A 17,777-nucleotide genomic window follows, 5' to 3' on the forward strand; every position below is an offset into this window, starting at 1 on the left:
CTGGACCGTAGTGTCTATCTCTAATTGTCTGGTACCAAGCCCAGGGGATGATTTGGGCAGGGGGATAGTGGCTCAGCCCAGTAAAAGAGGTAGTTGAGGGACTGGGCTCTGGATTGGTTGGTTTGCATTTGAGGACTGTGCTTTCTGGTGAGTGTTTGCTGTCTTTGGGAACTAGCTAGCTTAGAGAGGGGCAGTCTCTCTAGGATCAGGAAGACCCCAGATGCCAGAGCTGAATCTAGTAAGTCCCCTACATACAAACCTTCAAGTTGAGAACTTTCAAAGATGCCAAAGTGCCCCTGTGTGCCAGCTGTTGTACTGCACTACTGTACTTTTCAAGGTACTGTACTGTAAGATCAAAAATGTTTTATTTTTTTGTGTTTGTTTTTTATGTATTATTTGTGTGAAAAGTATTATAAACTTATTACTGTACAGTACTATATAACCGATTGTGTTAGTTGGATACCTAGGCTAACTTTGTTGACTTACAAACAAATTGGATTTAATGAATGTGTTCTCAGAATGGAACTTGTTCATATGTAGAGGACTTACTATACAGAAAACAAGAAAATATAGTTAATACACAGAGAAAGAAGGGGAGTAAATACTTCCAGGTACTTAGAGATACACAGTCAGTAACTTTTAACATACTTGCAGATATGTCAGAACCATTTGGATTTGCTTCATAAACTCAAGTATTCAACAGCTAAATCAAAGTATGTAAATTTTGAGATTTGTTTAACAAAGTTTTAAGGTTCTCTATAGATGAATAACTAGGTAACATTTATGAAAGGCTCATGGTGTGCTAGACACTGCCCTAAGAAATTTACATGTTTACACTTAATCCCGAACAATCCCATGCAAGCAGATTTTAGTTTTGTTCACATTGGGGGAAACTGAAGCTTGGAAAGATTAAATAACTTGCCCAAGTCCACGCCACTAGTAAGTGGGAGCTGGCACTTAAAGCCAGTTCAGTCTGACCTTGGAGTCCATACTCAATCACTCTTTCTCTACCACCTCTCTACCTGCAATACATTTATAACAATTAATTGCATATATTCACAAAGGCTTTGAACTGAAAGTCAGCTTAGCATGACAGTTAAGAGCATGTCAATGGGGATAGTAATAGTGCTAACTTTGTAAAGTTTTTGCAAGGATTAAATTAGTTAACGCACTTAAAACAGCACCTAGCAACATAGTAAGCCCTCAATAAATGTTAGTTATTATGTATACTCTCCCTTTATTTAAGCCGTATATGAGAATTTGTTGACCCAATGTCTAAATAAACTCTCTATAGCTATGATTGACTTAGTCTTAAACAAAAATTAAGTCAGTAGCTAATTTCTTATACTTTACAATACCCATGATAAAGCAAATACCCGTATAAAAAGAGAAACTGGCATTGTAAAGCCGTTAATAGTTACTCTTTAAAGTGTTTGGTATGTACTAGCATTACATTCATTGCTCTAAATTATTATTGTATATGGGGATGGCCTTAAGAATATAACAATATTCTTATGTAATTTAATTTCTTTTTCTTAACTAGAGAAAAGCGGTTACAGGAATGGAAAGCTCTTAAGAAAAAACAAAAATTTGGGGAATTAAGAGAAATTTCTGGAAATCAGTATGTGAATGAAGTCACAAATGCAGAAAAGGATGTGTGGGTTATAATTCACCTATACAGATCAAGGTAATTACCATAGCTTTTTGCAAAAGGCTAATATACTAATTTTTAATATACGTATTTCTGGTTTTAATGTTGTATAAAGCATATAACAAAGATTAATCAAGAAAAATAAAGTAAATCAACCATACTTCAATTAAAAAAAGAAAAATATGGGCTTCCCTGGTGGCACAGTGGTTAAGAATCCGCCTGCCAGTGTGGGGGACACGGGTTCGAGCCCTGGTCCGGGAAGATCCCACATGCCGCGAAGCAACTAAGCCCGTGCGCCACAACTACTGAGCCTGCGTGCCACAACTACTGAAGCCCACGTGCCTAGAGCCCATGCTCCACAACAAGAGAAGCCACCGCAATGAGAAGCCCAGGCACCACAACGAAGAGTAGCCCCCGCTCGCCACAACTAGAGAAAGCCCACGCGCAGCAACAAGGACCCAACACAGCCAAAAATAAATAAAGAAGAATATATGTGTAGAGTCATTGGCTTCAGGGATTAAATTAGGTATTTTAATATATTTTCATGTCTAATTTAAAGAACTTGTTATACTTCTTAGAAAAATAAGTACTCTTTGACAGTTAATTAAAAAAACTTATAGAAAATTTCAAACATACAGAAAAGTAAAAAGAATGATAAAATGAGCACCCTAAATACCAGCCAGGTAGATTCAACAATGAACATTTTGCCATATTTGTATCATTTTGTTTATATGTGTATGTGTGTGTATTTGTAGAACCATTTCAAAATAAATTACACGATGCTTTACTCTGAAGTACCTCAGCATGCATCTTCAAAATATAAGGGCATTTTTCTATATAACCATTTTCTTACCTAATACCCAAGCAGTCCTTACTCAAATTTCTCCAACTGACTTCAAAATCTTTCATAAATACATATATTTCTGAACAAGTGTCCAATCAAGGATCATGCAGTGCATTTAGATATATCAAGTCTCTTAAGTCTCTCTCTTTTTTTTTTTTGGCTGAGCCACATGGCTTGCAGGATCTTAGCTCCATGACCAGATATTGGGGCCACGGCAGAGAAAACACTGAGTCCTAACCCCTGGACTGCTAGGGAATTCAGCTCTTAAGTCTCCTTTAACTGAATAATTCCCTTGCATTCCCTTATTCCCCCAAAACAGATAATTTTAGAGTGCCTAGTTGTATTAAGTATAACCCATATGTCCCCAGGCCTCACCAGCCTGCTGTAACAGTTACCAGGAAGAGTGGACTTTTCCCTAACTCCCGGCCAGAGGAGCTGCTAGCTCCCATAGTTTCACACATCTCTCATGGAAACAGCCCCTCTAGCTTTTGGTCCCAGCCCCTCTGCCTGGGCTCCAAGCCAAATAAGAACAGAGGTCATGACAGTAGCCCTCATGTCCTCATCTCATTCTCTGTATAAAAAGTTCTTCTCTCTTCAGATCCTCAGAGAAATTCTGAACAGAGCAACTTAGGCAAATTAGAACCCTGCTGTTTACCAACTCACCAGTTTCTCAAACAAATTTTAATAGGACACCATGCCCCATAAAAGAAGACATTACTTTTATTGTAACTAAAAAGATTGATAATTAATTTTTGAATAGTTTAAAGCCTTAAAAAGAATCAATTCCCATTTTACCTATACCACTTATATGGTAAAATCAAGTGTGTAAATGCTGCCGATTTTCATTCTTCACAAATAGGTATGAGGAACACTGACATTTATAATACTGGGATCTGTGTGTGATAAATGTTATATACTGAAGTGATTCACTGAATGTCTTTTCTGAGACCCATTCTGATTAGCAGAATAGATGTTAGTTTTGAATGCTCATACCATAGTATAAAATTTACTTTAATGGTTATATCTAGATAAATAACTAGTTTTGACCAATAATTTTCAAAAATTCATAAAAGAGGTTGAATGTGTTTTAGTCTCATCTAGTCTGTTTCAAACTGTTATGCTTTGATGGACTCAAAGAGTAAGAATCTGTTTTCATAATAGTTTAAGTATTTATGATCTTCTCAGAAAGTTCCTGGGGGGGCAATCTAAGATAGTTACATAAAATATGTGTTTTGGGACTTCCCTGGTGGTCCAGTGGCTAAGAGCACACCCTCCCAACGCAGTGGGCCCGGGTTCGATCCCTGGTCAGGGAACTAGATCCCACATGCTGCAACTAAAAGTTTTCATGCTGCAACTGAAAGATTCCACATGCCACAACGAAGATCCCGCGTGCCGCAACTAAGACCCAGCGCAGCCAAGAAAAAATAAAATTAGTTTTCTTGACATTAAGAAAATGTATTAATGTGTTGGTACAAAATTAAGAAAACTAATCTATAATCAAAGTTATAAAACAGAAAACAATTATTTGTGTTACACATGTTCTTTAGAAAAGTCTAGTTTTTAATAACTTTTTAATAATGTAAAGTATAACTGATAAATTTGTGTTTCTAGCTGCCTTCTAAAAATTTTACAGGAGGGTAAGAGTTTGTTTTTTAACTAGATTCCTAAGCTCTGTAATTTTAATGTCTCTTTGCCATTAAGTTTATAGGCTCAGCCTGCTTAGGTTACCTTAAAGGGATCTAGTTCACTCTGGGCCAGTGAACCTAGTGGCTTAACTTCAAGTCAGCCTTGTTTTCGATTTTATTCAATCTTACGCCTGTGTCCAAGTTCTAATTTGGGGCTTCTACATTATTCCCGTACCCAACTGTACATTTTGAACCTCAAATATCATAACTAGGCCCTTAACTTGTTTTTGGATGTCAGAGGTCTCCCTTAGTTTTTACAGATCTTCTGAGGTTCAATTTTGGCCCTTGAACCCCAACACCAAGTCTTTTCCCTACCGCTTGCTGTCAGAACTGCCTTCAGGTAGCCACTTTCTCCCTGCACTGCAGTCTATTGTGCCATACTCTCCTAATTCTGTACTTTTCACTGCTACCACCAATGCCCACCTGCCTTCTGCCATTAACACCACCCACCCCATAAGTGGGTCATACCACCGACTCAGCTCTCATTGTGATAGTAATCATAAAATTCTTCTAAATTAGATATTTGTGGGTGCATTTCACCTATTTGAGGGAAACTGAAGCTTATAAAGTATTTATGTCATTGCTTTGTGTGGAAAACTGATTTAAGTTAGGCAGTACATGTTTTTCTAATATTACCTTTAGTATGCTATCCACTAAAATAAAGCAGTATCTAGATTTGTAGCAGGTTATACTTATCAGGATATATATGTATACATATATTCTGAAATGTAAATTAAACATATAATGCATTTAATTTGTTTTTCTCTTAGCTTTTTGTTACATAAATTGATATATAACATCTCTTAGTGTTAAGCTGATTTCTGAGGATTTTGTAGATGCTGGAGGTGCAAAGGCATATAAGGCATCTATCTCTCCCATTAAAGAAATTTCAGTAGAGGGAGACAATTAGATGTAATAATAATGTCTTTTAGGTGCTATGATTGAATTCTATACAGAGTAGAGTAAAGGCACTGAAGAGGGAGTAGTAAGTTCAACTCTTGGAGGGTGGAAGTACAGGACTTTCTGTGAAATAATTCTTGGTCTTGGCCTCAAAAATTAGGAAAAGATTCCCCGAGTTTACAGAGTTGGAGGAAGTAGACAGACTGAATGGGGTATTTCCGATGGGGTATGCAGCTTGAACAAAGGTACAGAAATAAGAGGGATCATCTTGCTTTAGAGGACCTTGAGTAATATGGTGGCAGGCAGACAATAATGCTGGAGAGATAGGCAGGAGCCAGACCACAGAGAACCTTGAAAGCTACCCTGAGGAGCCCAGACTTATCCTGAAGGCAGTGAGGAGCCATTGGAGGATTTTACAATCAAGGGAAGGGCATTTGTTGCATGATGAGATTTTCCTGCTGAGCCAACTTTTTCAGTAGGGTCTAGGATGGGTTTGGGGAACCATGACTGGAAACGCAGAGACCACTTAGGACAATCTGAAGTTGCTCAGATGAGACAGGAAAGGAGGAAAGCAGTAGAGAAAGAGAGGAGAGGATAGGTATAAGATAAGGAGGTAGAATCAATATAACTTGATTACTTATTAGATATTGTAGAGGAAAGGGAGATTTTTTGGCCTGAGTGCACTGAGAAAATATAGATGTATTATGGTACAATGTATTATGGTATAGTTTAGATGAGAAAAGCTATAGATGAGCAGCTCATGAGCCAATATCAAAGATTACTAAATTAATGTATGTTTATATATGTCAGATGAAAATAAAATATTTAAGTTAAAATTATTTTTGTGTGATTCCCTGCTTTGACTTTTTTACCTTTGGTCCCGCTTTATCCATTTCTCCCACCTCTGGCAGCCACCAGTCTGTGCCCTGTATCTATGAGCTTTTTTTTTCTTTCTTTCTAGCTTCCACATATAAGAGATATCATATGGCATTTGCTTTTCTCTGTCTAACTTATTTCACTTGTCATAATACCCTTTAGGTACATTCGTGTTGTCCCCAAAGGCAAATTTTTGTTCTTTTTTATGGCTGAATAATATTCCATTGTATATATACCACAATTTCTTTGTCCATTCATCCATTGATGGACATTTAGGTTGTTTCCATATCTTGGCTATTGTAAATAATGCTGCAATGAATATGGGGGTGCATGTATCTTCTCGAGTTAGTGTTTTTTTTCTCCAGATAAATAACCAAAGGTAGAATTGCTAGATCATATGGTAGTTCTATTTTTAATTTTTTGAGGAACCTCTATACTGTTTTCCATAGTGGCTGTACCAGTTTACATTCCCACCAACAGTGCACAAGAATTCTCTTTTCTCCATGTCCTTGCCAACATGTTATTTCCTGTCCTTCTGATAATAGCCATTTTAACAGGTGTGAGGTGATATCTCACTGTGGTTTTGACTTGCATTTCCCTGATGATTAATAATGTTGAGTATATTTTCATGTACCTGTTGGCCGTCTGTATGTCTTCTTTGGAAAAATGTGTATTCAGATCTTCTGCCCATTTTTAAATCAGATTGTTTTTTTGATATTGAGTTATATGAGTTCTTTATATATTTTGATATTAGCTCCTTATCAGACATATGATTTGCAAATATTTTCTCCCATTCAGTAGGTTGACTTTCATTTTATTGATAGTTTCTTTTGGTGTGCAGAAGCTTTTTAGTATAATGTAGTCTCATTTACTTTTGCTTTCATTGCTTTTGCTTTTGGTGTCAGATTCAAAAAATCATTACCAAGACCTACGTCATTGCTTATGTTCTCTTCTAGGAGTTCTGTGGTTTCAGGTCTTACATTCAAGTCTTTAATCCAATTTGAGTTAATTTTTGTGTATGGTATAAGATAGGGATCAAGTTTCATTTTTCTGCATGTGGCTGTCCAGTTTTCCCAACACCATTTATTAAAGAGACTGTCCTTTCCCCATTGTATATTCTTGCCTTCTTTGTCATAAATTAACCATATAAGGTGTGGGTTTATTTCTGGGCTCCCTATGCTGTTCCATTGATCTTTGTGTCTATTTTTATGCAAATGCCATAATATTTTAATTACTATACCTTTATAATACAGTTTGAAATCAGGAAGCAAGATGCCTCCAGCTTTGTTCTTTCTCAAGATTGCTTTAGCTATTTGGATTTTTTGTGATTCTATTCAAATTTTAGGATTATTTGTTCTCTTTCTGTGAAAAATTCCATTGGCATTTTGATAAGGATTGCATCGAATCTGTAGATTGCTTTGGGTGCTATGAACATTTTAACAAAAATAATTCCAATCCATGAGCACAAAGTATCTTTCATGTTTGTTTCTTTTTCAATTTCTTTCATTAATGTCTTGTAATTTTCAATATGCAGATCTTTCACATCCTTGGGTAAGTTTATTCCTGGGTATTTTATTCTTTCTGATGCAATTATAAATGGGATTGTTTTCTTTATTTCTCCTTCTGATAGTTCATGATTAGTGTATAGAAACACAGCTGGTTTTTGTGGATTGATTTTTTTTATCTTGCAACTTTACTGAATTCTTTATTCAGTTTTTTTTTTTTTGATGGCGTCTTTAGGGTTTTCTACATATAATATCATGTCATCTGCAAATAGTGACAATTTTACTTCTTCATTTCCTATTTGGATGCCATTTATTTATTTATTTATTTATGTATCTTGCCTAATTGCTCTGGCTAGGACTTACAATATTATGTTGAATAAAAGCAGTAAGAGTGGGCAATCTTGTCTTGTTCCTCATCTTGAGGAAAGGCTTTCAGCTTTTCACTGTTGAGTATGACATAAGCTGTGGGCTGGTCATATATGGCCTTTATTATGTTGAGATACATTCCCTCTATACCCACTTTGTTGAGATTTTTTTTTTTTAATTTGTGAAACAAGTTTAGCAAAATATATTGAGGATAAAAGCCAGAAACTGATAAAGAAAAGCCAAATTAAAAAATATACAAGTCTTCCCCCAAATATTGATAAGACCTAGCGCATTACCATTGATTTCAGTTTTCAGGGTTTGTTTAAAAATGGAGCAAGAACTCAAAAGTACATGTGAAGCAATTTGAGTGCAGAAATCCTTATTCTTCCTCTATCATTTATGTTTGTCTGGCCTACAATGAACTAAACTGCAATTTTTTTCTTAGTGGTTCAGCTTTATCAAGTTTTTCCAAAGCATGCATTTGATTTTCTTAAGAACTACAATGATTTTTGTTGTCCTATTTTTATTTATTTGTTAATTATAATAAAATGTGCAATGGGCATAAATAGGTGTAGAGGGAAAAAACAGACAAAAGTCCAGAGGGGTTACCACCTGCCTGGGGCATGCAGTATGCCCTGGCATGAGCCACTCAGTTAAAAGAGCTTCGACTTCAACTATAGGTGTGACAGGTTTTAGGAGTTGAGAATACAAAGGGGAATAAGATGCTTTTATGGTATAGTACAAGAGGCCAATTAAACATTATATATATATTTTGAAAGGACATATAAAGTGTAGTACAAGAGAAAAAAGTACTAATTTTGTCTGTTTAAAGAACTTTTCCCTAATTAACATCAGTTCACACAAATATTTCTTTACACTGTTGTTTCAAATATGCTCTATATGAATGATGAGAAAATGCATACAAAGGAGAAATACATGTATCAAATTCAGTGGTTTTTTTTTTTAAAGAAAATGCTGATAAAGATCAGATTTTTTTGTTTGTTTGTTTGAGGGAGGAGGGGAGATGAAGTTCATCCGCTGTTGATATCAGAATGGGTGAGACTGCCCAGTGAATGTGTCTAGAATTAGAAAAGGGTCTAGGACATAATTACAAGCAATATCTACATTTGAGGTATAGACAGAAGAAGGAAGTCAAAGGAGTAAAAAGGAAATTAATAGAAAGTGTTATCACAGAAGTCAAAAAAGGAGAACTCTTTAACAAGGGAAGTGAACAGAACATAGAGATTTTTTTTTACCTTTTTCATCTAGGCTGTGACCAGAAGGAGAGAGAGTAGTTTATTAGAGGGAGAGTTAAAAGGGACTTTTTAAAAAATTTAGTAATTTTATGTAAAGTGGAGAAGGAAAGGTTAAGAAAACAGGAAGAGAGGGAAGCAGAATAACAAATAAAGGCCCCATAGGAAATGGAAAGAGTGTGGGATAAAGCAGAGGATTAGCTTTGAAAGTATTTGATGAATCTGTGAGTGAGTGATAGACTGAGAGAAAAGGGACTAATTAACGTGTGAGTGTAATGAGAGTTAAGTGATAGAGCAGGAAGAATTGTAGGTTTTGGTTACATTTCCAATCAATTTTAAATTTCTGACGAAGAATAGTTCTGGATGATGGGGAACAGGATGTGGCATGTCAAAGAGAAGGATGGATGAAGTTTGTTAGAGGAAAGGAATTCAAGGAAGCTTGAAATAACTTCAGATGTGATGATCTCATGTGGAAATAAACGCTTGATGAAGAGTTGGGATCCCCTTGTTTCAATTCAGAGCTGCTAAGGAGTCCCTAGATATGTCCTGTTTTTTTCTTTTCTTTTTTCTTTCTTTCTCCTCCCCCCCCCACTGCCCCCCAACCCCCTCCATGTGCTATAAACTAGGAACTGGCTCGATTAAATTGATGCTAAGTCAGATGTGGTTAGCTTCAGTTAGGCAGCAAATTCCCGTGGTAGCAAGCTTCATTCCCAGGCTATGACGGTGTTTGTAATAAAAATGAGAGAACTTGTGACTTCCCTGGTGGTCCAGTAGCTAAGGCTCCATGCTCCCAATGCAGGGGGCCCGGGTTCAATCCCTGGTCAGGGAACTAGATCCCACAAGATGCAACTAAAGAGTCCACAGGATGCAACTAGAAATTCCACAAGGTACAACTAAAGCTCCCACAAGACGCAACTAAATATCCCACAAGACGCAACTAAATATCCCACAAGACGCGACTAAAGAAACTGCATGCCGCAACTAAAAGATCCCTCATGCTGCAACGAAGATCCTGCGTGCCACAACTAAGACCCAGTGCAGGCAAATAAATAAATAAATATATTTTTTTAAAAATCAGAGAACTCTATAGTTCATCCTTACTAAAGGTAAAAATAGAGGATAGCAATTGATATGCTCTTATATTAAAAGAATATCTAAGGATATATTTTTGTCATGGAGATGTTTCACTTATTTTATTAGATTGAGATGAGTAGTCTTGTTTTTTAACAACGTTGTGTGTACTGTTTCTCTGTTTAGCATCCCAATGTGTTCGTTGGTTAACCAGCATCTTAGTCTCCTAGCAAGAAAGTTTCCTGAAACTAAATTTGTTAAAGCCATTGTGAATAGCTGTATTCAACACTACCATGACAATTGTTTACCAACAATTTTTGTTTATAAAAATGGTCAGATAGAAGGCAAATTCATTGGAATTATAGAATGTGGAGGGATAAATCTCAAGCTAGAAGGTAATGATGTTACTTTTAAATTCATTTGTAAAAATTCTATAAATTAACATATATCATGAAAGTTTATTTTCATAAAACATAAGGTTTTTCCTCTTATTTCTTATTTTCTCTTACTTCTTTTTCTTCTTAGATGCCTCCAGATTAATTTTCCTACGGTAATACTATCATAACATGCATTTTCTTAAATCCTTAATGGTTCCTTGTTTCAAATAAGTTAAAAATTCAGAATCATATGCTTGAAACTTTCAGCCCATCTATACAATTATACTTCTCAGTGCTTCCTAGTCGCTGCTCCAGCCAGGCTGGTCTTCAACCACTACCCCAGATGCACTTAACTCATTTATGGCTTTATACTTTGTTTCATACTCTTTCCCTATACCCCAAATACCTTACCCTACTTTTTTCTTCCATCCAAACCCTATTCCTTCATGGGTCTCCTAGGTTACCATTTATTCCATTATGTGTTTCTGGACCAATTTCTAATCTGTTTTCATCTTCTCTACTGAATTTCTATAGCATATATTCTCTATACAACTTATTTTCCACTTACCTACATACTGTCAGATTTTGTTGGTTAACCAATTCCCTTTGAGTTTTGTCTCCCTAACAGGTACAAGGACTATGCCTACTACTATTTTCTTTTTGACAGTACACAGCACAGGACTTTATATTTTTACCTTTTTTAATAATGTTTACTTTCTAACCTAGTTCTAAGACCATATTCTTCAGTTAGTCATTTCTTGGAACTGCTTTAATCCTGTATTATTAAAATCTTTCTCTCAGACAATCGTATTAAAGCCATTGTGAATAGCTATTTTTAACAGCTTTCCTTTCACTCTCTCATTCCCCTAAAACTGCTTTTGGCCTTACTAAGGCCTCCAGTATTTTGATTGTTCCAGAATTTTCCTTCTCCCAGTCTCTAAGGCCCCTCTTTGTTTTACTACCTTGTTTTTTCAGCTTGTACCTTATCCTCTAAATTTAAAAACTGCATAGAAATACAGACAATAATATAGTAAATATTCATGTAATCATTACCAAAAATAACAAATGTGAACATTTGTTCATGTTTGCTTCAGCTATTTGTTTATTATTGAAAAAAACAGTACAGATATTGTTGAGGTTGCCTGTATTTCCATTCCTAATCCTGTTCCCCTCTCTGCCTCACTAAGCAATCACTATCATGAATCGTGTGTTATCGGGTCCATGCTTTTTAAAATTGTTACATTTGAAAAAAAATTTTTAATTGTAAAATACACATAACATGAAATTTACCATTTTAACCATTTAAAAATATACAGTACAGTATTATTAACTGTAGTTATTGTGGTATACATTACATACCTGGGACTTAATTTATAAATAATGTTATTTTATTTAATCATTTTTAAGTATATCTTTAAGTGACATTAAGTATTGATATATTTTCACTGTTGTGCTGCTATCGTCACCATTATCCATCTCTAGAACTCTTTGCATCTTGCATAACTGCAACTCTATATCCTTAAACAATAACTCCCTATTCTCTGTTCCCTTCAGCCCCTGGCAACCACCATTCTGCTTTCTCCCTCTGAATTTGACTCCTCTCAGTGAATCATACAGTGTTTGTCCTTTTGTGACTGGCTTGTTTCACTTGGCATAATGTCCTCAAGGTTAATCCATGTTGTAGCATGGGTCAGGATTTCCTTCCTTTTTAAGGCTTTACGGCTGAATAATATTCCATTGTATGTTTTCATAGCACATTTTGTTTACCCATTAATGTGTTGATGGAAAGATTTGTTGCTTCTGTCTTTGGCCGTTGTGAATAATGCTGCTATGAACATGGACGTGCAAATAACCTGTTCTAGTCCCTGTTTTCAGTTCTTTTGAATGTATACTCAGAAGTAGAGATGCTAGATCATATGATAATTCTACTTTAATTTTCTGAGCGACAGCACACTGTTTTCCATAGGGGCTTCACCATATTGCACTCCCACCAACAGTAAACAGGAGTTCTAACTTCTCTGCATCCACACCAACACCTGTTATGTTCTGTTTTGTTTTTTAAAATAGTAACCATCCTAATGTATGTGATGTGTTTTTCCCCCACTGGCTTTTAATATTTCCAGTGTCATTTTTCAGGATTAAAAAAAATGCTTCAATCTGTTTCTGAAATTTCTACTATGTTCCACTGGTCTGTTTGTCTATCCCTGAATCAATATAGCACTGTGTTAATTACTGTACCTTTGTAACAATCTAGTTGTCTCTAGTAGGGCAAGTCTTTTTCAAAATTTTATATAAATGTTGGAATTAGTCAAGTTCTGTGAGAAATACTGTTGGTTAGTTATTAGAATTATATTTATAGATTAATTGTTGGAGACTTGATATCCTAATAATAGTGAATGTTCCTATCCATGAATAAGATATAGCATGTCACTCATTTTGGTCTTCTTTCATTTTTTGGTAGTTTTCCTCATAAATATAATATATTTACAGTTGGCCCTTGAACAACACAGGGGTTAGGAGCACTGACCCCATGCAGTCGAAAATCCACACATAACTTTACAGTTGGCCCTCCATATTTGCGGTTCTGCATCTGTGGATTCAACCAACCATGGATCATGTAGTACTATAATATACATTTACTGAAAAAAACCCACGTATAAGTGAACCCCTGCAGTTCAAACCTGTGTTGTTCAAGGGTCAATTGTATTACTTTTCATAATGTAATATATTTTGTAATTTTCCTCATAAGTGTATTTTGTAATTTTCCTCACAAATGGTCTGTTCATTTATACAGTGCTTAGGAATAAATTTAACAAATAAGGAATTTGCAGGGTTGGGGGATTTTGGTTATCAGTTCAATTCTTTTCAGTTTCCCTGTTGAATATGTTTTCGTAATTCACATTTTTGTTGAAATTTTCCCACTAAAATTTTCAAATGTATTGGCATACTTTTTTTCTCATAGTAGTCTCATGGCTTTAAAATCTTTATCTTGGTTATTCCCCATGTAAAATCTTTATATTATTTGGTTTCTTTCCTTTACTTGTGATCATTTTTGCCCAAATTGTGTCTATTAGTCTCTTCAAAGAATCAACTTTTGATTTTGTTGGTCCCTTCTACTGATTTTGTTTTTCTACTTTTGCTAAAGTCTTTTCTTCATTATATGCCTCATTCTGCTTTCTTTGGGTTTACTTTATTTTTTTCCTAACTTCTTGATTTGTACTTTCAAAGCACTATTTTCAGTCATTTTAAAATAAACATTTTAACCATAATTTCTCCCTTTAAGTATAACTTTGCTGTATCCAATGTGTATCTTGATATTGTAGTACTTTCATTGTAATCTAGTTCTAAATATGTCATCATTTCCACATTAATTTTCTTAGAGTCAACTTCTGTTTCATATAGATGTTCCAAGATTTTTATCTGATTTATTGATGGATTATTTATTGCAGAACTTGAATGGAAGCTAGCAGAAGTTGGAGCAATACAGACTGATTTGGAAGAAAACCCCAAAAGAGTCATTGTAGATGTGATGGTATCTTCAATTAGAAACACTTCTATTTATGATGATACTAATAGCTCAAACAGTGATAATGATGATACCAAATAGAAATATATTTAATAAATAGCTTTAAAGTGTTTATATATGGAATATTTTATTTGCCACTGCCTTTATAATCAAAGATCAGAAAATTCATAAATAAATTTCTTTTTATATTAGAATTATAGCTTATATGTCATTATAAAAACTTTCAGGTATTTTAGAATATTCATTGCCTCCAACAAAACTAGAATTTGTACTGAACCCTTAATATTTGTTTGTGATTTATCTTTTTTCGGATCCTTATTGGACAAAAACAAAAATATTACAAGTCCTCTGTGTTGCCTGCTCACTTCCAAAGAGGCCTGTGGATAAAAATGATGAAAGAGAACCATGAAATTTCATTTAATTTACTTCAATCAATATTAAAGTCTATTATTTAGGGGCTTTGAATGAAAATACTTAAATTTATGACCATATGACTTTTGTTCGAAATCTCTTACCTATTAAAAAAAAACCAATCAATAGAAAAAATGCAATTTAAAGGTTCTGAAAAGTACACAAGAAACTTCTGCACTCATTGTTGTAGTTTTTAATAGTTGTTCTATTATTAAGTTAGAAAATATTGATTTACTAAGTATACTGACAGTTAGGCAACAGAATTATTAGAACTGTATGACATTGTAAGTCATACAATGTAAGTTTCTAAATCATGAAGAGAAGTGAGAAAAATATATTATGAGGCTTATGTATGTTTTAATAGTAATCACAGAAGAATTCATCATGAGAAAATATGTAATACGAGGACACTGAAGAAGACCTGCAGGATGTCTTATCTTGGCTTAATAATTAACACCACTTTTAGAGAAAATGGTGTTAAATCCAGCATGTAATAATAGTTCAATAACAGATTTCATTCTTCTACTATTTTTGTATTGATGACCCATCATTCTGATTATGGATATTCACCGATGTCTGTGAGAGGATCTAGACTTTAAATGATTAGATTACAAAAATAAATTGGTGAGAATTGAGGCAGTTTAACACGGAATCAGAAAAGGCTCTTTGCTCTTCTTGGGGGTGAGTTGGGATCACAGAGGCTGCAGAGAATGATGAAGTAGAAGGAAAGTTAAATACAGATTGAGTAAGGTAATGATAATTTATTTCACCAGATAAGGTAAAATCAAATGATCTAACTTTGGAAAGAATCAGGAAGACCCCTTCTGAGATAACAAAGAAAGGTTTTGAAAATATATATATTGGGATGAAGGGAAGGAAAGTTGGGAGTTGCACATAGTGGTCTTTATTATAGCTTTATGCACACATATCAGAGACATAATTACCTATAAGATCCAACTCCTGAAATTCTCTAACAAATGGATGGAAAAATTCCTACTGAGGATAAAAACAGTTGTGGAAATTAAGGGAAAAGCCATATTATCATAAAGTTAAAATGTAACTTTAGTGCCATCTAATATATATAAGTATAAACATTATTTCCCTTCCAATTGAAACTAAATGCAAAAGGTTCCCCTAAATGTAATCTTGTTTTAGTAAATCCATATTTGCCTATTTCCTTTTTTAAGTAAAAATTAACAGAGGAAGTACTAAAAGTATTTAAGATGTCTGAATAAAAAGATCCATATTTCTTTTAACTCTTAAATCCACCAGGTGGCAGTAGTTTTTACATAAAGCATAGTTCATGAAAACTTTAACATTTGTAAAATTCATAAAATTATAGCATGTTAGAGGTGGCTGGTTTTGATTCCAGCCTCAGCCTTTTTCAAGTAACGCACACACACACACAAATACATTCTTCTAGCAAGTACTCGTGCTTACCAATACAGGTCAGTACTATTTCATACCCTACTTCATTTATACATTCTCACTTAAGTAGGGTATAAATAATTGTTAGAATGTGGGGGAATTATTTAATATTTAATATTGTGTTTCCCATTTTATTGAATGAATTTTTATTTGCTTGGATACAAACTTAAAAGGTTTTTTGAAATTGCCAATATTCAAACATTTTGACCTACAAAAATGGATATTTCATATAGCCAACCTAATATTTTTCTCTATTCCTTGCTGCCAACCATGCTGTACTGAAACTCCCTTCCCTACTTTATAGTGTCTCTTATTGGTCAAAGTGTGGTCCTAGAATCAGCAGCAGCCCCAGGGAACTTGTTAGAAATGCAGTCTCTGGCCCCATCCCAGACTAGCTGAATTGGAATTTTTGTGTTAATGAGATCCTCAGTTGATTAAGCTGCACTAGTTAGCAAGTCCCCTAAAGACATCTTGAACATATTCTTTAACTCTTCTCTCACACTTTTGGTTATGAAAAGTCTGTCTGGTTTAAAACTCCAATCTCAGGTCCCAGGCAAGTGCTCTCTGGCTGAACTTGTGACTCAGGAACTCTGAAGATGGAAGGTGGAGTTTGTTTTTAGCCAATTACTTCCCTCTCTTTTCAAGGTCCATTCTCTGTGGTTTGGGGACTGGGAGGGAGATTAAGGAAGAAAGGGATACGTTTCTCTTAACTGGGTAAATACAATCCATATTGCATCAAAATGTTCACTCTTTAATGGGCACATTGAGTTCTAGAAACTCAGAGGCAGCCTCTCCACTGCATGGTTCCTTGATATGGGCGATCCGTTCTTTCTGCAGCTCTTTCTCTTTTGATCTCTCTCAGTTCCCACTCCCAGAAGTATACCAGCCTCTTGCTGCTAGAATTTCTTTTCCCCTTAGGTGTCAAGGTGTTTCAAACCCGGAGGGCACTTTCTCAGCAGCACTGATGGACCCTGTAGAAATTTACATATCCTTGCCATGGCAAATTGTAGGAGTTACATTATTTAAGCCCACTTCCTGGCTAGCTGTTTCTCTCCAAGTCTCTATCCTCCTGTTCATGTAGTTGGATGCAGAGCATATCAACAATCTGCAAGAGATGAGATTCCAGTCTCTTCTTACAGTCACTGCAGTTTCTCTAGCTGATCCTGTTGGAGCCTCGTTCACGTAACTTAGAGTGGGGTGGGGAATAAATGAGAAATGAAAAGCCACAGTGCTCTCCAGGAACCTCGTAAGACATGGCTCCAATGATTCTCTCATCCTCTTCTTCTCATGTGTTCTGCTTATAGGCCTGAAAGTGGGAGTGTTAGGTCCAGTTTTGTCCAGCGTAGTCTTGGCTGAAGGAGAAAGTATCTGGGTCCAAATGTAAGCAGCTATTTAGAGGGTGAGTACTTCATGTTCTTTGTTGCCTATTTTGGACCTCATTCAGCAGCCTCTCATACAGGTGTTAGCTGTGTCTATTATAGTGTTATATATTCTTGTGGGTCTTCAAATACTCAATTACTAACACAGTACTAGTGTTTCACTAACCGTTTTCAGTTTACCTCTCCTTTGTACTTTAATACACATTAATAAGTTTACCTCCTGACAAGACTATAATCTGCCTACAATCATAATTTGGAACATAAGAATGATCCTAAAAATCTTCTAGCATGTTTTAACTTTCATCTCATTCATTCATTCATTCATTCAATCATTCATTTAACTCAAGCATTGAAATGGATGCTGCATGTATAGTGGTGAAAAAAACACATGGTTCTTGCCTCCTGGAATTTACCATGTAGTGGTGTCAAGGGGAAGCTAGTTAATAGATAAGAAAACAAATATCAAAAAAAGCGCAGTAATAGAGAATAACTGTGGGTACTGTGT

At 35.2% G+C, this 17,777-nt stretch overlaps 1 protein-coding gene across 1 annotated transcript in view; it reads left to right on the forward strand.

The window, feature by feature from the left end:
- PDCL2 (phosducin like 2) overlaps positions 1-14,135 on the forward strand; it is a gene marked incomplete at its 3' end in the record, with an annotated part of 32,004 nt that extends 17,869 nt beyond the window's left edge. Inside the window, exons 3-5 of the mRNA XM_082653960.1 lie at positions 1,544-1,687; positions 10,338-10,546; positions 13,978-14,135. Of these exons, the coding sequence (XP_082510086.1) occupies positions 1,544-1,687; positions 10,338-10,546; positions 13,978-14,135 (511 nt within the window). The remainder of the gene's footprint in view (positions 1-1,543; positions 1,688-10,337; positions 10,547-13,977) is intronic.
- Positions 14,136-17,777: the final 3,642 nt, after the last annotated feature.

The sequence above is a fragment of the Grampus griseus genome (assembly GCF_964374135.1).
Source record: "Grampus griseus genome assembly, chromosome: 4".
NCBI classification, from domain to species: domain Eukaryota; kingdom Metazoa; phylum Chordata; class Mammalia; order Artiodactyla; family Delphinidae; genus Grampus; species Grampus griseus.